The sequence below is a fragment of the Dendrobates tinctorius genome, unplaced genomic scaffold (assembly GCF_039654945.1).
Source record: "Dendrobates tinctorius isolate UK_male_01 unplaced genomic scaffold, ASM3965494v1 ptg000138l, whole genome shotgun sequence".
Lineage (NCBI taxonomy): Eukaryota > Metazoa > Chordata > Amphibia > Anura > Dendrobatidae > Dendrobates > Dendrobates tinctorius.
In genome coordinates, this window is record NW_027361806.1 from 15251227 (window position 1) to 15274624 (window position 23398).

The window sequence follows — 23398 nt, forward strand, 5'->3', positions numbered from 1 at the left end:
CCCTTTTCCTTCTTCCGGAAGGCGTTCACAAGGGTCTGCCGGCTTCCAAAGCTACCCTTGCCAGGTGGATCAAGTCCAGCATACAAGAGGCTTACCGCCTTAACAATTCTCCTCTTCCGGCCGGTATCACGGCGCACTCTACGCGGGCAGTAGGGGCCTCCTGAGCCATTCGGCACCAGGCTTCAGCACAACAAGTGTGTAAGGCGGCCACTTGGACTAGCCTACACACGTTTACGAAACGCTACAGTGTTCATACCCAGTCCTCAGCGGATGCGAGCCTGGGTAGACGGGTTCTGCAGGCGACCGTGCCCCAAGTTTAGGGACCTGCTAGCACAATATTCGTCCATTGCTTCCCACCCAGGGACTGCTTTGGGACGTCCCATGGTTCTGTGTCCCCCAATGAGGCGACAGAGTAAAGGAGATTTTTGTGTACTCACCGTAAAATCTTTCTCTTAGCCTCTAATTGGGGGACACAGCTCCCACCCTGTTGCCCTTAACAGGCCGTTGTTACGGTTGAGTTCTCATATTGTTCTTTGAGCTCGTACATAGTGGCCTTCTTACAGGCATGGTTATGTTTCTATTATGTTCCTCCTAATGATTTTGCACAAAACTGGAGAAGGCTGATGCCGTCCAGGGGTGTATACTGCAGAGGAGGAGCCATAGTTAATCTTTTTCAGATTATGCATAGTGTCGCCTCCTAGTGGACAGCAGCATAACACCCATGCTTCTGTGTCCCCCAGTTAGAGGCTAAGAGAAATAGATTTTACGGTGAGTACACAAAAATCTCCTTTTTTCGTGATCTGGGGCTGAGAGGGGGCTTATTTTTGCGCGCCAAGCTGACTTTTTTGATACTTTTTTGGGGTATTCAAGATGTTTTGATCGTCGGTTATTGCATTTTATTGCAATGTTGTTGCGACCCCAAAAGCTGTAATTCTGGCTTTTTGATTTTTTTTTTTTCCCCACGTTGCGCTGTTTACTGATCAAATTAATTTACTTTACATTTTGATAGATCGGACATTTCTGGACCCCACGATACCAAATTTCTATATTTATATTTTATTTATTTTATTATATTTTATTTTGAATTGGGCGAAAGAGGGGTGATTTGGCCTTTTCATTTTTTTTTTTTTAAATATTTTTAATGGTTTTTTTAAAAAAATGTTTTTACTTCAATAGTCCCCTAGAAGACTTGAAGCTGTGATCAATTGAACGCCATTGTCCAGCATTCATAGGAGATCTGCAATGATAAGCAGTGGGCTTTTCTGTAGACCCCCGGCTGTCATGACAATGCATCAGCACCATCATGTGACGGACGCCGATGGGCATGTTCTTGTGACGCGCTTCCGCCAGACGCGAGTTAAATGCCGCCGTCAAGAGATTGACAGCGGCATTTAACATGTTAACAGCCCCGTGTGGATTGCGATTCCATCCGCGGCTGTTAGAGGAACATGTCAACTGATTTAATTAGCTGTCAGGTGTTGGGAAAGAATCTGACTCTGCGCCGGAGCCCACATCAAAGGGAGGGATGCAAACTTGGACTTACCTATACATCCAAGGTCGTGAAGGGGCTAATATTAAAAACAAACGGTCTTCACATATTTGAATTGCTTTTCTGTTAATTTTTTCTTGTCGATCGTCTTAAAGTTTTACATTTCCCTTCATTTTCTGTACAAATAGAAAGTAATTTCACTTTTATTTATGGCCGGTCGGCTTTGCTTGTCTTTGTTTTGCAGTTTTCTGTTCGAAATGAAGTCATGGCCACCAGTCATGTCACCGATGAATGGATGAGACAGATGGACATGAGCAGTCTGAACAGTTATATTGTCCGCCGTTACATAGCAACGCCCAACGGGGTGCTGCGGATATACCCCGGGTCTCTCATGGACAAAGCCTTTGATCCCACTAGGAGACAATGGTGAGCCCCCGAGGTCGGCACGTCTTTGCCTCTGCCCAATATGTAATATCTGGAGGTGTTTGCGATTTACACTAAGTCCTCCGCAAGGTTCTGTTTGGTCCTCGTTATTTGCATGTGTCCTCTTTAACCGTACTCCACCCCTAGAGGAGCCGTACCCGACCCCAGGAGCTGCCGCTCTTGTGACTGCAACTTTCATGTATGTGTCTTACTGGGACTATTGGTCTTGCAGTGAATTGATTTCCCACCCATGGATCAAGAATTGCCAACACCCACAGGATATGCTGCAAGTTGTGGATTTGCAATGCAGTATTTTTATTCTCCGGCCAATGTAAAGCTATGACTCCCCGGACATGCTGGGAGTTGTAGTTTTTGCAGTACTGTGCGGTCCAACCTATGGGTCATGAACAAAACTACAATTCCCCCAGGGCAGTGCCGAGAGTCATGAATGTGCAATGTACTAGTCTCCAAATTCCCAGTTGTAGTTTTGCAGTGCAAGATTTTTAACCCTCTGTGTCTTCAGGCTGCTGCAAAACTACAATGCCCAGCATGCCCTGACAGCTGCATGCTGGGAGTTGTGGTTTTGAATCGGCAAGAGACACACAGTCATTGTATGTGTGTAATTTTACTTGTGGTGACATACTCCTGTGGGCATGACTGGAAAACATCATGAAAGCCTCCATTCTTTACACTGCAGCCTCCTAAAATGTAGACTCCCTGCAGCTCGAACAGTAACTGTCTCGGGTCCGAGTATCAGCCGTGTGCTTGTTTTGGTCCTAGCAGAGCGCAGCTTGGCATTACCGCTTTTTCTTAGCATTTATGGATTAGAGAAGCAGCCACCATTACTGTTCATCAGAGTTCATGGAGTGACGCAGAAGGTGAGCAAGGACGCCATAGGAACACACCTGTAAACTGTAGCCCCCAGACCAGAGCCCTGCGAACTTCCTGCCGGCTTCCCCTGTCATTTGCTTCTGTCATTACGTTGTGGCACAACACTGAGCCCTGACCTAGCGGTCACAGACTGCCGGATGGCTGCTGGACCAAGGGCCACAGATCTTTCTGATCCTTAATAAATTATTTAATAAATATTTATGCTGAAAAAATATTTTTTTTTCGTAGGTATCTTCATGCTTTGGCCAATCCAGGACTAATCACTTTCACCGGACCGTACCTGGATGTGGGGGGAGCTGGTTACGTGGTCACCATAAGTCACACCGTCCAGTCCTCCAAGTGAGTTGCTGATGTTACAGGAGGCCATGCAGACTTTCATTCTGGTTGTGGCATCCTCTACTCTACCCCAGATATAGTGATATACAGATATATCTGTATATTATTAGAATATTTGTGGAAAACCAAGTGATTACATATATGCAAGGACAGGAGAGTAATTTTGCCATCCTGGAGGAAAACCTCCATTCTTTACACTGCAGTCTGCATTTAAAGAATGGAAAAGTAGGGTAAGAAAAAGTGGTAGCGTCAGGTTAACCTGCCTGTATTGTTTGTCCGCTGACGTTTTGGAGTCTTCAGTTTCCAGGTCTCCTCCGGTCACACCGTCGCTGTGATGGGCATTGACTTTACCCTGCGATACTTTTACAAAGTCCTCATGGAGCTGCTTCCAGTGTGTAATCAAGACGGCGGCAATAAAATAAGGTATGATCTCAGGCGGGGAGGGTATTCCGCACTCTCTTTTAACCCCTTCTCCCCGCATGACTTACATTAGGTAGCATAAGGACTCCGGAGCTGAACCCATACAGGGCAGGTGGCGGGTGTGTTACACACCTGACACCTGCATCTAACAGCAGTGACTGGAGCTAGCTCTGATCTCTTCTGCTTAACCCCTAAAATGACGCTGTTAAACACTTGACTGCGGCATTTAAGCTGCACCATCCCAGCAGCTCAGCCTTTCTGTGCCGATCGCGGGAGACAGATTGCATTTTCATGGAAGCCAACATAGTATTCTCGTAGAAGACTGATTTTTGTTGCTGAAATTGTGCAGTATATGGAGCAAACACTTAAACAATTGCAGGGTCAAGTCCCCCTATGGGGACTCAAAAATACAATGTAAGAAGAATAAGTTTTTAAAAATATTAAAAATAGAAATCAAAAGCACTTTTTTTTTTCCAGTTAAAAATAAAGGAATTAAAAAAAATATATATAACATTTTGTTTGTAAAAGTCCGATCTAAAAGATCTCTGCTTGCTGTGATTCATTGTGAATAGTGATGGGCGAGTAGCATCGTTGCTGTGGTGTCCTCAGAGTATTTTGGCGTGCTCAGAGATTGTTTTCCTCGTCTCAGCTGCATGATTTGTGGCTGCTAGACAGCCTGAATATATGTGTGGAATGCCTGTTTGTTAGGTTGTCCAGCAGCTGTAAATCACGCAGCTACTACGACAAAAACTAAATCTCCGAGCACTCCAAAATACTCGGAAGACACCCGAGCATGCTCGGGAAAACCCGAGCAACGAGTATACTCGCTCATCACTAATTGTGAACTTTTATTTGTTTTACATCCCGGAAATAAAAACCTCTCCTGATCGGAGTGTTTGCATGTGATCAGGACGTCTCTGCATCCTCTCGGTGTAAATAGTGAGTAATCACCTTACCTACAGCAAGCAGAGATCCTGAGAACAGTGCGGAATTGAGGCACAAACTTAATTAAAAAGTTGCAAAACTTTTCTTTTTGTTTATAGGATTTGCAATCCTGTTATCCGGGAGGTTATGCCTGGTGTCCTGTCTTTGACATCTGCATTTTTCTTAACTGTGGCCTCTACATTCCCAGGGCTCGGTCACCCATGCGTGGGACACTATTAGCAAACCTGAACTGATCTTTAAAGAATTCCTTCTTGCCCATCCTCCTTTGTTCTGACTGATTCTGGTTACTTTGATAGGTGCTTTATCATGGAGGACAGAGGTTACCTGGTGGCGCATCCAACGCTCATTGACCCTAAAGGCCACGCTCCAGTGGAGCAGCAGCACATCACTCATAAGGTACCACAACTCCCCCCATCCTCCACTATTAGGGCGCAGTAATTGGATAACTTTGGAGCTCACTTTTTTTTTTCTTTATTCTTCCCAGGAACCTCTCGTTGCCAACGACATCCTCAACCACCCCAACTTCGTGAAGAAGAACCTGTGCAACAGCTTCAGCGACAGAACCGTGCAGCGATTCTACAAGTTTAATACCAGCCTCGCGGTGAGTCGTCCTCGTTTCATCGAGTCGCGGATTTTCTGGGATAATGAGCGTCTCTGGCTCATTATCAGCATGTAGGCGACAGCAGCGTTGTGTCTCCTGACCTCGTTTTTTCCCTAAATTCTTCATACAAAGGCGCACAGCTCCAATAGTATTCAAAAATAACCACGAAGCAACAGCGAGTGGAAGAGTTCATTTGTAGCACACATTACATTGAAAACTTACTCTGAATCTGTGTTCCCCATCTGTGCCTCTCTGGCTGGTGTAAAACTACTATTCCCAGCATGTCTTCAAAGGCTTGTCAGGGCAATGCTGGGAACTGCAGTTTTAAATCAGCTGTTGAGGATCACTGCGGTATATCTGCTGAACTAATATTTCAGAAGTAGACTTGGAGGTAAAACTACAGGTTCCTGTTAGGAAATAGCACTTCATTGGGTATGCTGGGAGTAGTAGTTTTACAGCTGCTGCTGGAGGTCGCTCATTCTCTTTATGCACAATGCTGGGAGTTGTAGTTTTACAGCAGCTGCTGGAGGTCACTCATTCTCTTTATCCACCATGCTGGGAGTTGTAGTTTTTCAGCTGCTGCGGGTGATCACAATGATGACACTTTGCGTGTAGATTTGAAAGAGAAGCTGGAGGAGCCTATTGGAAAATTGCATACGGTAAATGGCAATACCCTCGGCATGCTGGGAGTTGTAATTTTGCCAGAGCTGCACAGCCATTCATGGGGATCGCTGTAAGGTTATAACCATAAGGTTAGCACCTCAGGCATAGATTTGGAGGTGATACTACAAGTCCCTATTGGAACATTGCATAAATGGCAGGGTCCTCTGCATGTTGGGCGTTGTAGTATTGCAGTTCTTTTGTGGAACGCTGCTCTATATCCACAATGTTCATACTTCCAGCGAAGATGATGCTTTATGATGTTAGTAGGAAATTGCATGTATAGCACTTCCCTAATGCACAGGAGAGAGCAGGGAAGCTGCAGGAGGGGAGATCTGACCCTTCCGAATCTGAATATTCCGATTTGACCCTTCCGAATCTGAATATTCAGATTTGACCCTTTCGAATCTGAATATTCCGATTTGACCCTTCCGAATCTGAATATTCTGATCTGACCCTTCCGAATCTGAATATTTTGACCTGACCCTTCCGAATCTGAATATTCTGATCTGACCCTTCCGAATTTGAATATTTCGATCTGACCCTTCCGAATCTGAATATTCTGATCTGACCCTTCCGAATCTGAATATTTCGACCTGACCCTTCCGAATCTGAATATTCTGATCTGACCCTTCCGAATTTGAATATTTCGATCTGACCATTCCGAATCTGAATATTCCGATCTGACCTTTCCGAATCTGAATATTCCGATCTGACCTTTCCGAATCTGAATATTCCGATCTGACCTTTCCGAATCTGAATATTCCGATCTGACCTTTCCGAATCTGAATATTCCGATCTGACCTTTCCGAATCTGAATATTCTGATCTGACCCTTCCGAATTTGAATATTTCGATCTGACCATTCCGAATCTGAATATTCTGATCTGACCCTTCCGAATCTGAATATTTCGACCTGACCCTTCTGAATCTGAATATTCTGATCTGACCCTTCCGAAATTGAATATTTCTATCTTACCGTTCCGAATCTGAATATTTCGACCAGACCCTTCCGAATCTGAATATTTCGATCTGACCCTTCCGAATTTGAATATTTCGATCTGACCATTCCGAATCTGAATATTTCGACCTGACCCTTCCGAATCTGAATATTCCGATCTGACCCTTCCGAATCTGAATATTTCCATCTGATCCTTCGAATCTGAATATTTCGATCTCACCCTTCCGAATCTGAATATTCCGATCTCACCCTTCCGAATTTGATTATTTCGATCTGACCATTCTGAATCTGCATATTCCGATCTGACCCTTCCGAATCTGAATATTTCGATCTGATCCTTCAAATCTGAATATTCTGATCTGACCCTTCTAAATTGGCATGTTCCGATCTGACTGTTGTGTCTGACCGGAAAGATTCAGAACAATTTATTGATACGACCATATTGTTACTTGTTGTAGGGGGATCTGACCAATCTTGTCCACGGCAGCCACTGCTCAAAATACCGGCTGACGAGGATCCCTGGAACCAACGCGTTTGTAGGGATCGTAAACGAGACCTGCGATTCTCTGGCTTTCTGCGCCTGCAGCATGGTAGACCGACTGTGCCTGAACTGTCACAGGTAGGACGCAGTACGACTTCTAAACACTCACTGTTTTATTTCTTTGCATTTTCAAGATCTCTGCTTGCTGCCAGAAAAAGGAACAGTCAGGTATTTTGTATCCTGAGGTTGAAAATTTTCACCAGTCCTATTGTCTCACAGCTGGAGATTTGTTATAGTTGTAACCAGTCTGGTCCGTCCTCTGTGAGCAGCGCAAATCTCTCACCTGTCCTGATCATTTGCCACAATGTGTCGGTCTAGGTGATTTGTATCCGTCCGAAGATCTTAGAGGTTTTGAATATAATGGTAACAAACCCTCAGCTGTTTAGTATTGGGTCTCTTAAGGTTGTGTACAAGCATGTTCCCGTTCATTGATGGATACAATTATTAAATGCTGTTTGTTTCTTCAGGAACAGGAAAATAACATTTTCAATGACTTTTCTTTATAATGTTTAACTCATTTCTGACATCCACAGTTACATGTAAAAGGCCTATGTCACACGAGGGTGTACGGAGTGGACTCCGCTCCAACAAGGCGGTAGTCAGCTGTGCTATTCAGTCAGCACCAGCCTCTAACAGAAAAAAATTAAAAGTAGAAAAAAAAGTTTAAAATTTGGAATTTTATTTTTTTGATCACCCCCCATTATCCCAATACCAAAATAAAGAAATCAAAAAATCCATATAGTATTTCAGCGCTTGCAAGTCAGATCTATCAAAATCTAAAATTATTTAACCCATACGTTAAATGTTACACACCAAAAATAAAAATAGAAAATCCAGAATTGCCTTTTTTTTCTGTGTTTTTTTCTTTTCTTTTTGTGTGATCAAAACATTGTATGTACCCTAAAACGTTACCAGTGAAAACTTCTCAGAACCCAGAGTGGTACCAGTGAACACATCTCAGAGTCTCAGAAAATGACGACATAATATTTATTTTCTTTACAAAGTTCCAATTTTTTAAAACCCTGAAATTAAAAAAAAATCTAAATAAAATAATAAAAAAAATTTTTGTGCTGAAAACGCTCCCCTCTGCTTCTATATGAGTCATTGTCCAAGAAAGACGGCAGAGAAGGGTGAGCGTCGGAGCAGCGTGTCATAGAGGCAGGAGCTGTGGCTAAAGCCTGTGCCCGCTGCTAAAGAGAAATGAATATTAACTGCGCTGGCTGTGAGGCAGTGAATATTCATTTCTCTTATATCGCGCACGGTTGCAGCCACCGGCTTCAGCACACATTTTATTCACCTTCCCTGCGCTCCCTTGCTGCATCTCATTCATTCCGGCGCCAGCTCTTCCGGCCGAGCTATCGTGTGGCCCCGCACATTAGGCTATGTGCACACGTAGTTTTTAGTCTCTGCGGATTTTGTAGAGAAAACCGCAGGAAATCCGCAGGACAAAGTGCTGCGGTTTTTCTGCGGTTTATCTGCGGATTATCTGCGTTTTTTCTGCGGTTTTGCCCTGCGGTTTTACACCTCATAATGGATGAGGTGTAAAACCGCAGCGTTTCTGCACCAAACAATTGACATGCTGCGGATTGTAAACCGCGCGGAAAAATCCGCAGCATGTGCACAGCTTTTTTTTATTTCCATAGGAAATAAAGGTACTGTACAACGCAGCAGAATCCGCAGCGTTTCTGCAGAGCCAAAAACGCTGCGGAAACGCAGCAGAATCCGCAGCGTGTGCACATACCCTTAAGGTAATGAATATTCACGCCTTACCACTCCCATAGGCGTGGATTGGCCAGCACCAGAATGAGATGCAGCAAAGAGCGTGCAGGGATGGTAAGTAGGATGTGTTTGTTTTTTTTCTTTTATAAGAACTATGGATACAAGGATAAGGGGAAAAGGAGCCATGCATACAAGAACAGGGATGAGGGGACAATGCATACCCGGCTTATACTCGAGTCGATAAGTTTACCCAGTTTTTCGTGGCAAAATTAGGTGCCTCGGCTTATGCTCGTGTCGACTTATAGTCGAGTATATACGGTAATTTAAAAAACAATGAAGACAGCACTCCTTCTAAGAAAACATAAAGTGGTTTATTAGCCCATATGGCTCCTGCGCGACGTTCCTGCTGAAGGTGTGAGCATTTCGTCGCAAGAGCCATATGGGCTAATAAACCACTATATATATATATATATATATATATATATATATATATATATATATATATATATATATATATATACACATATATATTTATTATGTGTATATATATATATATAATGTATGTTCCCCTTAAAAGTTTGGTATTACTGTATTCGCACGGACTTGGAGAATGTTACCAGGTCATTTTTACCGCACAAATTACATCGTAAAAACAATGGCGAAATTGTTCTGTTTTTGTTTGTCTTTCGTCAATTCACTACTCTCTGATTTTTTTCTCTCCTGTTTACTGTAAAGTGAACTGTTCCATTGAAAACTCAGAAAGAGGGAATTAAAAAAAATTAAAAATGTGCCGCGGTGGCTGGGGTTAGATATTCTCTGATGCCGTTTCGGCTTTTCCTTTTAAAGCAGTCGGTTCTAATCCGATATGACACCCATCCCTCCCGGAATTCCCACATCTGTGTATGGTCTGTGCAGAATTTGCCGTGATCGGAGCTGATCGTATATTATTATTTTTTCTGGCTCTTAGGATGGAGCAGAATGAATGTGAATGTCCCTGTGAGTGCCCCCTGGAGGTCAACGAGTGTACTGGCAATCTAACAAATGCTGAAAGCAGGTAAGAGCCGGAACAAGGTGATCCTCTAACTTTTTCACAGGTGAAGTCTCTGTGATTTGGCTGCTTAAAACTTACCTTTATCGATTGTTTAAGAAGTAAGGGCTTAAAGCGTGAGAATTCTTTATTTAAGCTGTAAAATTGGGTATCGCTATAGCTCAGAATCACCAGCAGATGGCGATAAAAGGGGGTCCATATACATCATATGCACTATTGTGCGTCGGAGGTGGGAGGGAAACTGAGCAACTATTAATGCAGTTTACAACTTTTTGGAGAACTTGTTGGGTCCCATTATGAGGCCGTGATCTGGGTATGCAGTAATATCCAAATCTGCCATGCACTAGGGTATGGATGATATGAGCCCCAGGGTCTGTAGCTACTTAAAAAGGTTGTTCACTTTTTTTTCTTAAATGTGTGTATTTTTGGCTGTATATTTGGATTATATTCAAAAACGTAGTATCGTTTTCTTTTTCTATATCCTCTGTACTCCTATTGTTGGCTGCAGAATGGGCTGACTGAGGATCTATCAGTGAGCTATTCTGATGCTCCAATGGGAAGAGGTTGTTGTGACACTTGTAGCTGTCTTGTCCTGAACTCAACTCGGCACAAACCACATTAAAAATGCCTGTGCATGGACTGGCTGCAGATCTCCCGACCCGAACTCCGAAGCCCCATAGGCACATATGACGCTTTTGAGTTTGGATCAGAACACTCATGGCCGCTCCCGGTACATACATAGACATCTGAGTTCAGCCTTAGGATTCGATAATAGGGTTATAATGTGTCTTTATGTGATAATGTCCAGTGTGATGCCTGATTATTACTTCACCCTCCAGGAATCCGAGCTGTGAGGTCCATCAGGAGCCCATGACCTTCACGGTACTAGATCCAAACCTCCAAGATGCCCTATCCCAGTGCGTCAACACAGGGTGTTCTCAGAGGATGGAGAGTGGGTACGTATATCTGTATACCCAGACCGATAGCTATAGATCTGTATAGAGAGGGATGGAAAGAGGGAAAAAGATGAAAAAGAGTAGGAAAAATTGACAAAGAAGAAGAATTGTGTGAATTTCTGGAGTCTAAATATACTTTATAATTGGTTATAGATGAATTCCCTTTGAACTATAAACCTTGTCTTAATTTTGTGCCATTCTTTTGTTCTCAGTAAGCAGCCTGCAGTGTAAAGAATGGAGGTTTTTAACTTTTAGATTACATTTAAGGTCGTTTTTAGTAAATTAAATGTGACCGTTCGGCAAGTTAATGCTGGATCCTCGCATGTTTTCCTGCAGGTGTTGCACCAAAATACACAATTATAGTCCCTTTTATTGTTTTTTTATGTGTTTTCTTTGCTTTTTTTAGGCATATTATTTAATACTTAAAAGCAACACTGACACTTAAAAACAGTCTGAATTTTAGATGGAAAAGAAACGCACTAGAAAAGAGAGCGGTCAGCAGCTCCTTCCGAATGGATGCACCATGTCGCGGCAGATGGCATATATATATATATATAAATGCCATCTGCCGCGACATGGTGCATCCATTCGGAAGGAGCTGCTGACCGCTCCTTCCTTTTTTAAAAAAAAAAAAAAAAAAATAAATAAATTATATATATATATATATATATATATATATATATATATATATATATATATATATATATATATATATATATATATATATATATATATATATATATATATATAATTTATTTATTTATTTTTTTTTTTTTTTTTTTTTTTTTAAATCTAGGTACCCTATGGTATGTACATATACTACTGGCTTACTACAGGGTATGGCCCTTTTTTTTTTTTCTTTGGTTTTGTCTGTGAAATGGCCACAGGGTTAATGTGATCCTACACATTGCTCTTATGCCAATTTACGCTCTCGGTTATTTCTTTGGTTTTACTTTAGATGCACAGTGGGATGAATTTTTATGAAATCACTTCCACTCTGCTTGAACTATTCAGCTTAGCGGATCTTTTGCATAGAAAAAAAATCAGAATTTGTGATAATGTTGAAAATGGTTATACATTTTTTTTAGCAAAAAAAGTTAAAGAATCAATATAATAGACTACATGTGGTCTTAAATGTAGCCTCAACTCTCATAATGAAATCTCCATACTTTACCCTGCAGGCTGCATTCAGACAACTGGGAAAAGGTCCAGAGGAAAACAAAAATGTAAAATAAAGGCTTTGAGAACTGATTTTTCGCTTTCTCTTTTAGTTATTGCTTTGGCGTCCTGGACTGTGAATGGTGTATGGTGGACAGCGATGGAAAGACGCAACTGGATCGCCCATATTGTGCCCTCCAAAAGGAGTGTTTTGGTGGCATTGTTGGCGCCAAGAGCCCTTATGCTGATGATTTGGGGTCTATCGGTAAGGTCTATGCCTGTGATATTACATACCCATCATGAGGGTGTACTGTCACGATTTTGCATACGTTTTGTCACCCTTAAGATATATTTTTTTTTATCCCAGCAAGGAATGTATTAAAGAGTAAATTTTCTTGATGGCTTTTTTATATTTAGCATGCACTTGAATTGCTTGCAAATAAGTGCAGGGTCTGGATCCTGAGACCCCCATCAATCACATAATAGACCCCTATGAAGTGACAGGAGCGTACAGCACAGGGGTCTATTGCACCATCGGTGAGGGTCTCCGTACCTGAACCCCCACTAATCTGCAGGAAATTCAAGTGCCTCCTGAATATGAAAAGTAATCAGGAAAGTGACTTCTTATGACCTTTTTGTGCCATTTTACTCCTTGCCTCACCAGGTGATGAGGTGATTACACTGAATATGATAAAGAGTGCCCCTGTTGGGCCGGTAGCTGGAGGTATAATGGGTTGTATAATGGTGCTGGTCCTGGCCGTCTACGCTTACCGACATCAGATCCATCGCAGAAGCCACCAGCACATGTCACCGCTGGCAGCGCAGGGTAAGAATTCTGTATCCTAAAGGGTTAATATAGTTCTAAAAACTTCTGATCTGTGACAGGTGGGGTCTGAAAATCAAAGGTGGTCAAAATATAACTTTGCTTTCAGCCCATGGGGGGGAGGGGGGGTAGGCATTACTTTCAGCTTGCTTGCCTAATAAAAACTTTAAGGCTATGTGCACACGTTGCGGATTCTGCAGCGGATCGGCAGCGTTTCTGGCCCTGCGGGTCCGCAGCAGTTTCTGCTGCGTTGTACAGTACCATTCTTTGCAAAGGTAAAACCAAAAACGCTGTGCACATGCTGCGGATTTTTCCGCAGGTTACGATCCGCAGCATGTCAATTCTTTGTGCAGAATCCGCTGCGGTTTCACACTTTCTCCATTGTAAGGTGTGAAACCGCAGGGCTAAACCGCAGGCTGATGCGCAGGTAAACCGCTGGACTTTTGACCTGAGGATTTTTACAAATCCACGGGGACAAATCCGCAGCACCTAAACCCACTTGTGCACATAGCCTTAAAGCAAGAACTTTTTTCAACTTGTGAAAGGGATTGTGCACTAATGGACAAAAACAGTGCTCAAGGTATAGAAACATTTACTCCCCTCCTGGACCAGCACCGTTCCAGAAATGATGCCAAGCAAACAATCCATCTATCTACAGAAAATTTGGAAAAATTCCGCTTCTCAGAAAATGGCGACAACCCAAATTTATTTTCTAATGAACCTGAATTTTTTTTTACCAGCAGTAAAATATAACACAACTACACAAGCCTGGCATCGCATTAGTCGTATCAACCTGTAGAATCAGGTCACAAAAAAAAAATCCCAAGTCTGCAGAAACGGCGCAAAAAAGAAACGCATCCAGTTCTGCCATTGTTTTTGTTTTTTTTTGTGGCAGAAATGGCGCCACCCTCTCCATTGGTGCTATCTGATATTGCAACTTGGTCCCGTTCATATCAATACTGCCACACCAGACACAGCCCGGCGCTAGTTCTGGATGGAAAAAGTACACAAACCCCAAACCCCTGAATTTATTTCACTCCTGCGCTTTCTACACAGAGATGTCGGTGCGCATGTCCAACCTGGAAAACGACCGCGACGAGCGAGACGACGACAGCCACGAGGACCGCGGAATCAGTGAGTAGCTTGCCGTCCGCCCTGCGCCGGCCGCAGATGTGAGTGCAGCAGTCTGACCACTTGTTTGCTCCTCCAGTCAGTAACACCCGGTTCATAGCGGCGGTGATTGAAAGACACGCACACAGCCCGGAGCGGCGGCGGCGATACTGGGGACGATCGGGGACAGAAAGCGATCACGGTAAGGAGAGTCTTGACATCAGTTTTTCGTTGAGCTGTACGGTGTATTAAAGGGGTTGACGGGGGATTAGAATGAAGGCCATGGATATGTGGTGGTCTGCCGAATTAAGGCCTTATTGTTTTTAATGCAGGTCTGTGGGTTAAGACTCAGGTTTAGAGCGCTCAGCTGTTTTTTTTGCGCTCTTTTTTTGTGCTGATCTATTGAATGAATGGTTCTCAAGCTACTGATTAACACTATTGTTATGTTTAGTCACTGCACAAAATTGTACGTTTTCTAAATAAAGGGTCCAATCATGCAAAACACTTCTGTAGCCGTTAGGAAGATGCCACAGTATCCAAATAATAATCTCTTCCTCTTTTTGTACCCAGTGACCAGCAATACATTGCTTTCATGCTTCCTATTCTACATACACAGGACTCTTCACCCGGAAGAGACCCCCAGTGACCCCAAAGTCCTCCATGTGAACAATGCATTACTGAGCATGTGCGACAGTTAATGGGACAGTGGTCGCACAAGCTCAGTAACGCTTCACCCACACAGGGGACTTTGGGCTTTCTTGTTTTTGGGAAGAAAGAAATGAAAACCTTTATCGTCTACGTATAGGACAGTCCCTTTAAGTTTTTTTGGGTTTTTTTTAGTACAAAATGATAATTTCTAAATATGATATTTCTGTTTCTTTTAGGCTACAGCACTATGAGTCCGCAGGAAGACAGCGAAAACCCCCCATGTAACAATGACCCATTATCGGCGGGGGTGGACGTGGGCAACCACGACGAGGACCTAGAACCTGACACCCCACCCCAGACTGCCGCTCTGTTGAGCCATAAGTTCCACCACCACTACAGACTCCACCACCCGACGTTACACCACAGCCATCACCTGCAGGCGGCGGTCACCGTGCATTCAGTGGACGCAGAGTGTTGATGAACTCTGGAGTCGTGCCCCCCACACTTTATATCGAGACCCTGTCTGCTGCCGCCGCCATATCTGCCGCATACGTTTACAATTCCCCTTGTGCACGGGACAATACATGGCGCCAAACAATGCAAATCTCTCAACTGAACGTTCCGGTTATTTCTTTTTGCCTTAGAACATCGACTGCAACATGAAATGGGTTTGCAATGTTTTTTTTTTTTCTTCAGAATTGCGCCGGAAAAAAATGATGTAAAATAGAGCAAGATATATTTTAAATAATAGAAAACAAAAAAAGACTGAACTCATCGCAATGAGGATTGTGAATAGTTTCATAAAGAAAAAATGCATCTCGATTTTTAAGGAAAGGATTATTTTTCTACTATTTATTTAAGTGTCAAGGACTTAAAAGATGGCAGATTCTTACACTCCCGATGCGTTTTGGGCCTGCCTTATGAGAGGACGCTGCAGTCGAATACTCACACTTTCCCCCCAGTATTGATGAAAGACTTATATTTCTATGCTGTGAACACTACAGCCCCTGGATGCCGGGGGTAGATTTTAGCCTCCTTGGGGTTGGGGTGGGGAATTACAAGAAACGCGTTGCTGTACAATCTTTATTGTTTGTTTTTTTTAATGTATCAAGAAAAGTGATTAGCGGCTGACTTGTGTGATCTTAGCTGTTAATCAGGAGGGCTGAATTCTGTCTTTCTTTTGTAGTATTTGAAGCCCAGTTCATTTCACCATTTTTTTTTTTTTTTTTAAAGATTTTAACCACTGATTTTTTTTTTTCTCCACTACAACCACTGTGTCTTTACTGTACTTTATCATGCCGCTGACAAGTCGGATGTTTGTAGAGGGCTATTATAGAAACTTGCACAAAAAGTTGAGTCGAAATGATCAGAAATTTAAGACGTTTGCTGGACATTTTGTTTTACTTTACTCCAGAGAAATTCTTTGCCCCGTGCTCCGATCACATCCAAAGCTGCATGCAATAATCCCTTTTCATGTGGTTTTCTCCAAACTGCGAATCTACACTGTTCAAAAAAAAAAGGTTGTTCTCATTTTCATAAACTGTTAAAATTTGCAAAGTGCTTGTAAACGCAGGCAAATTTGCAATTTATATCAAGAAAGGGAAGGATTTTTTGACTTCATAGTTTACAGCCCATTTCCTAGGTTCCCAACCAAACCTGCATTGGCCAGTGTCCTAGGCAATGAGCAACGTGCTTGCAAGCTGTTTGCAACACAGCTTGCAAGCGCTGCTCTGAAGCGGCTGGATGTGGCCTGCTTTGGGTGTCCCTATGCTCCTTCGGTGTTGCAGAGGCAAAACCGTCTCTGCTTGAACCATTGTAGAGAGCGCAGCTCAGGCCAGCGGCTCAGCCATGTTGCCGGTCTGAACTGTCAATCATCCTGAAGGACAAACATGAGAATACCCCTTTAACAGAAGGCAGCTCCACTATTAGCATGCAACAATCCACGTTGCTATGGGTTTTGCATACACACGAATACAGAACTGGAGCTGATCCGTGTTCATCTGACATGAGGGCTTAGAGACATCATAGAGAGGGGGGGTCCTCTGCTCGAACACTCTTTATGAACAACTACCATTGTGGCATACAAGAGTCATCTGGGCATGACATGTGACCGTCCACCTCTTCAGGGGCCTCCGCTTCATCCTAAGGCGATCAAATGATTTCTTCAGGGTTGTGTTTGGAGAGGGGTTAACTCTGAAGCCATAACCCCCTTTAAAAGATACAGACACTTTTGTGGGGGGGCATGTCTTTACTTAAATTAGGCCAGCAAAAAAATAGTTTTAAAATTCCGTTTTATTAAAACCTTTTTGCCAGTTGACTTCTCCAAGATTTTATTTTCCACGCACAACAATTTTTAATTGCAAAATTTATTTTTTTAGGCCAAAATTGAATCTATACAGTATGATGTATAGTTACACCGCCCCTTCCTGATCCTACCCCCGCTCCATCCCCTGTAAAGTCTCCTTCACGTTTTTGCAATTCTCATGTACTCCATTAATGTCCTCTGCTCCTCGTTGTTTAAAGTGCTTTTCCGGCTTCAGAAAACGCCTATGCCAGGACCAGTTAGGTGCAGAACTGTGCTTTACTCCCCCTCCCTTGGTCCAGGTCTGTCGCTGCTCCTGGTGTCTGTTAGGCTGAGTGCAGACGTACTTTTTGGCCCTGCGGATTTTTTCGCGCAGAATGGAAGAAATCCGCAGGTCAAATGACCTGCATTTACCCTGTGGATTTCTTCCATTTTTCCTGCAGTTTTCTTGCGGTTTTCCAACGCGGTTCTCCCCCTGCGGATTTGGTGACGGGAGATGGAAAACCGCACAAAAGAAGTAACATGCTGCGGATTTTGTACCGCAGGAAAACCGCGCGGAAAAATCTGCAGCGTCTGCACAGCGTGTTTTTTTTTTTCATTGATTTTAAGGCTACTGTACATCACAATGCGGATATGCAACGTTTCTGCGCGGTAAAATCCGCTGTGGATCCGCTGCAAATCTGCATCGTGTGCACACAGCCTTATTGTCTGCACATCACATCGACAGCATTGCAGCCAATCAGTGAGTCCAGGGGCTCGTGCCGTCAACCCACTGAGCTCCGTTGCAGGCGTCGACGCTGCAGATAATAAGAGACACCGGGAGAAGGAGCAAAGACTTCACGCTGGACCCAGGGAGAGAGAGTAAGCTTTAGGCTGTGTGCCCACGATGTGATTTTTAAGCGTTCTTGCCTCGATTTTCGGCGCAAAAACGCTGCGAAAACGTTTCAAAAACTCGTACAAAGCGCACCCCATGCATGCCTCCGATGGCATTGCACACATGCTGTGCTAATGCTGCGCTTTTTTCACGGAAAAAAACGCAGCATGCTCATTTTTTTTACGGAATCGCAAAGAATTGCCGCGATTCCGCACCAATAGGAATGCATGAAAACCGCTTACTTCCTGCATGTGGCTATGCCCACCATGCTCAAAGTTAAGCGTCTCATGTGCGGATGGTACCCACGGTGTGGAGGAGAGGAGACTGTCCTCCAGGCCCTGGGTACCATACCCCTGTAAACATAAAAAATCGGGGTATATTTACCTTCCGGCGTCACGCGCAGGCTTCCCGTCCTCAGCGTTCCCAGTAATGCCTTGCGGCAAGGGACTGTGATGACGTAGTCTCGCGTGACTCTAGCGGTCTCGTGAGATCACTATAGCAACGCGAGACCAACGTCCTCACAGGTCTCGCAAGGCATCGCTGGGAACGGGAGCGTCGCTGAGGCTGCGCGGGATGTCGGAAGGTAAATATACCCCGATTTTTTATTTTTTTATCTTCTATCTTTTACTATTGATGCTGCATAGGCGGCCTCAATAGTAAAAAGCTGCTCACACTTGTCAAACACTATGTTTGACGAGTGTGACCAACCTGTCAATCACTTTCCAGGCGATGCTTCAAATCGCTTGGAAAGTGCTTGAATTTCACATGCGAAAATCGTGGCAAAAATGCGAACATAATCGCGGTAAAATCGCGCTGGGAAAAAAACGCGCGTTTTCTGGGAAGGGGTCCGGTTTAAAACGCTACGTGGGCCCATAGCCTTAGGGATTTTTCGTTTCTTTTAAACAAACTCCAGCCAGGGGACAAGGGTTTTCCAAAACCAGAAAAGCTCTGCGTCCAACCTAGGCCTCATTCAGACGTCCGTTTTACACATACAAGTTTTATCCGTGTTTTGTATGGATAGAATTTGTACCCATTATATCATATGTGGCTGATCACTTTTCTGCGAAAAAAAATGCCGTATTCAAGCCACGGGTCATAGTCACCAGTGCAAGTCAATAGTCCTGTTTTATTTTGTCTGCAAACAGGAAAGCCGTGATGTCTGAATGAGGTGTTAGATGCGGTATCGGTAGATCCAATATGGATGACGATTGTTTTATCGTCCTCGTTAACGTACTATAATAACCAGCGCGGCCTAAATACATTCCCTCCTTATGTACGTGCAGGATGCTCTATCTCCGTGAGTGCTGATCAAACCTATGTCGGATGCGCCATTTCATTTACTTACCACCCAAAAAAGACAAAAGCTCTGCATTATAACTATGGTGGTTTGTTATGGGCCCCTGATAATTGTTACTTAGGGTTATACAGTCATGGCCAAAAGTATTGACACCCCTGCAATTCTGTCAGATAATATTCAGTTTCTTCCTGAAAATGATTGCAAACACAAATTCTTTGGTATTATTATCTTCAATTAATTTGTCTTAAATGAAAAAACACAAAAGAGAATGAAGCAAAACATTGATCATTTCACACAAAACTCCAAAAATGGGCCGGACAAAAGTATTGGCACCCTCAGCCTAATACTTGGTTGCACAACCTTTAGCCAAAATAACTGCGACCAACCGCTTCCGGTAACCATCAATGAGTTTCTTACAATGCTCTGCTGGAATTTTAGACCATTCTTCTTTGGCAAACTACTCCAGGTCCCTGATATTTGAAGGGTGCCTTCTCCAAACTGCCATTTTTAGATCTCTCCACAGGTGTTCTATGGGATTCAGGTCTGGACTCATTGCTGGCCACCTTAGAAGTCTCCAGTGCTTTCTCTCAAACCATTTTCTAGTGCTTTTTGAAGTGTGTTTTGGGTTATTATCCTGCTGGAAGACCCATGACCTCTGAGGTAGACCCAGCTTTCTCACACTGGGCCCTAAATTATGCTGCAAAATTTGTTGGTAGTCTTCTGACTTCATAATGCCATGCACACGGTCAAGCAGTCCAGTGCCAGAGGCAGCAAAGCAACCCCAAAACATCAGGGAACCTCCGCCATGTTTGACTGTAGGGACCGTGTACTTTTCTTTGAATGCCTCTTTTTTCTCCTGTAAACTCTATGTTGATGCTTTTGCCCTAAAAGCTCTACTTTTGTCTCATCTGACCAGAGAACATTCTTCCAAAATGTTTTAGGCTTTTTCAGGTAAGTTTTGGCAAACTCCAGCCTGGCTTTTTTATGTCTCGGGGTAAGAAGTGGAGTCTTCCTGGGTCTCCTACCATACAGTCCCTTTTCATTCAGATGCCGACGGATAGTACGGGTTGACACCGTTGTACTCTCGGACTGCAGGGCAGCTTGAACTTGTTTGGATGTTAGTGGAGGTTCTTTATCCAACATCCACACAATCTTGCGTAGAAATCTCTTGTCAATTTTTCTTTTCCGTCCACATCTAGGGAGGTTAGCCACAGTGCCATGGGCTTTAAACTTCTTGATGACACTGAGCACGGTAGACACAGGAACATTCAGGTCTTTGGAGATGGACTTGTAGCCTTGAGATTGCTCATGCTTCCTCACAATTTGGTTTCTCAAGTCCTCAGACAGTTCTTTGGTCTTCTTTCTTTTCTCCATGCTCAATGTGGTATGCACAAGGACACAGGACAGAGGTTGAGTCAACTTTAATCCATGTCAACTGGCTGCAAGTGTGATTTAGTTATTGCCAACACCTGTTAGGTGCCACAGGTAAGTTATAGGTGCTGTTAATTACACAAATTAGAGAAGCATCACATGATTTTTCGAACAGTGCCAATACTTTTGTCCACCCTCTTTGTTATGTTTGGTGTGGAATTATATCCAATTTGGCTTTAGGACAATTCTTTTTGTGTTTTTTCATTTAAAACAAATTAAATGAAGATAATAATACCAAAGAATTTGTGTTTGCAATCATTTTCAGGAAGAAACTGAGTATTATCTGACAGAATTGCAGGGGTGTCAATACATTTGGCCATGACTGTAAGTCGCCCCTGGTGTCAGGGTTTATGGTCATCCGGGCAACCCTATATAGAAGGAGAGCACCGAGGTTGTAAAATAAACCTAGGACGTCGATCTTTATACTGTGTATAAAACTGTAAGCGAATGAGATGTCTGTATATAACGATGGATTTGTGAATAATTTTGGGGTTGTTCTAATTACTATCATGTTTCTGCAAATTATTTCTATGTACTGATCCATAAACGTTTCTACGGCCGAAAATTAAATAAAAAATTATTTGCCAATCTGGGTCCAGCCGTGTAGTTTATGGATTCTGATTATAATTATATACAATAATTAGTAGTGGGAGCAATAACTATTCAAAAAAAAAAAAAATCATCATAGTCCAGGTCTGCAATATTGGTTGCCGGCAGCCACATTTTTGAAGATCGATCTCAGCAGTAACCCCTCATGAACATGGCAATTTTTTGTTTTTGTGCTTTGCTTTTTATTTTCTATCCTTATTGCAAATGGCATAACTTTTTTTATTATGTTTTTTATGTGTGTGTAACCTTTTATTTTTCTGTATGTGTGTGATATATATATATATATATATATCAGTGTATGCATCTTCATTTTTTTTAATTTTTTTGTATGAATCTTTCACTTCCTGAAGTTTTTTTCCCTGAAGTTTTTTTTTTTTGTTTTTTTTTGTAGACTTTTGATGTGACAGTGCCTGGTTTGGAAGGGTTTCCATCAGGAGATGCTAAAATAAAGTGACTTGAACTTTATTTTATTCCACCAGATGTCATTCAAAACTTGAAACTGAGAAATAAAAACCCTCAAAAATTTGTGTGCTTCGGCAATGCCCCAGATTTTTCAAGTGGATTTTCACATGGAAAATACACAGCTGATTGTCGCGTTTACACCAGTAGTATACGAGATATATATATATATATATATATATATATATATATATATACCGTATGTGTGTGTGTGTGTGTATGTATATATATTTATATTGCCATCATACATCCACTACTTAAAAAACCATCCCTCAACCAAAACTGTGCCGCTAACTATAGACCTGTCTCTAATCTTCCCTTCATCTCTAAACTCCTGGAACGCCTGGTCCACTCCCGTCTTATCCGCTATCTCTCAGAAAACTCTGTCCTCGACCCTCTCCAATCCGGTTTCCGCTCTTTACACTCCACTTAAACTGCCCTCACTAAAGTCTCTAATGATCTACTAACAGCTAAATCTAATGGTCATTACTCCATGCGAATTCTCTTGGATCTCTTTGCAGCATTCGACACTGTGGATCATCAGCTCCTCCTCACTATGCTCCGTTCCATTGGCCTCAAGGACACCGTTCTCTCCTGGTTCTCCTCCTATCTCTCTGACTGCTCCTCTACTGTATCTTTTGCCGGTTCCTCCTCCTCTCACCTTCCCCTTACTGTTGGAGTTCAAGGATCAGTCCTAGGCCCCCTCCTTGTACACTGCGCCTATTGGTCAAACAATCAGTAGATTTGGTTTCCAGTACCATCTCAATGCTGATGACACCCAATTATACGCTTCTTCTCCTGACATCACGCCAGCCTTTCTAGAAAACACCGGCGATTGTCTAAACGCTGCGTCTAATATCATGTCCTCACTATATCTGAAACTGAACCTGTCAAAGACTGAACTCCTTGTGTTTCCTCCCGCTACTAATGTACCTATACCCAACATTGCCATTTCTGTGTGTGGTTCCACTATTACTCCCCAGCAACGTGCCCGCTGTCTTAGGGTCATACTTGATTCCGAGCTTTCCTTTGCCCCCCACATTCGATCACTAGCTCGCTCTTGTCATCTGCACCTCAAAAACATTTCTAGAATTTGACCTTTTCTTACTTTTGACTATGCAAAAACTCTTACTGTTTCTCTTATTCATTCTCGTCTCGACTATTGTAACTCTCTTCTAATCGGTCTCCCTCTTACCAAACTCTCCCCTCTCCAATCTGTCTTGAATGCTGCAGCCAGGATCATATTCCTCGCCAATCGTTACACCGATGCCTCTACCTTGTGCCAGTCATTACACTGGCTACCCATCCACTCCAGAATTCAGTATAAACTTATTACCCTCACCCACAAAGCCCTCCATAGCTCAGCACCACCTTACATCTCCTCCCTTGTTTCAGTATACCACCCTACCCGCGCCCTCCGTTCTGCTGATGACCTGAGGTTAGCATCCTCAATAGAACCTCCCACTCCCGTCTCCAAGACTTTACACGTGCCACGCCAATTCTTTGGAATGCACTTCCCAGGTCAATACGATTAGTCCCCAATCCCCACAATTTTAAGCGTGTCCTGAAAACGCATTTATTCAGACTGGCCTATCGCCTCAACACATTAACCTAATCTATCCCTGTGTGGCACAGCCAAAAGTTTTACCATAACCAGATTTCCTGCATCATGTTCCCACATGCTTTATGCATCCATTA

General features: G+C 43.0%; 1 protein-coding gene across 1 annotated transcript in view; it reads left to right on the forward strand.

Moving 5' to 3' along the window:
- CACHD1 (cache domain containing 1) overlaps window positions 1-21220 on the forward strand; it is a 147813-nt gene extending 126593 nt beyond the window's left edge. The window contains exons 15-27 of the mRNA XM_073544681.1: window positions 1734-1915; window positions 3032-3142; window positions 3440-3562; window positions 4801-4900; window positions 4989-5105; window positions 7184-7344; window positions 9953-10039; window positions 10873-10989; window positions 12261-12412; window positions 12812-12973; window positions 14027-14104; window positions 14181-14282; window positions 14965-21220. Of these exons, the coding sequence (XP_073400782.1) occupies window positions 1734-1915; window positions 3032-3142; window positions 3440-3562; window positions 4801-4900; window positions 4989-5105; window positions 7184-7344; window positions 9953-10039; window positions 10873-10989; window positions 12261-12412; window positions 12812-12973; window positions 14027-14104; window positions 14181-14282; window positions 14965-15206 (1734 nt within the window). The 3' untranslated portion in view covers window positions 15207-21220. The remainder of the gene's footprint in view (window positions 1-1733; window positions 1916-3031; window positions 3143-3439; window positions 3563-4800; window positions 4901-4988; window positions 5106-7183; window positions 7345-9952; window positions 10040-10872; window positions 10990-12260; window positions 12413-12811; window positions 12974-14026; window positions 14105-14180; window positions 14283-14964) is intronic.
- The last annotated feature ends 2178 nt before the right edge of the window (window positions 21221-23398 follow it).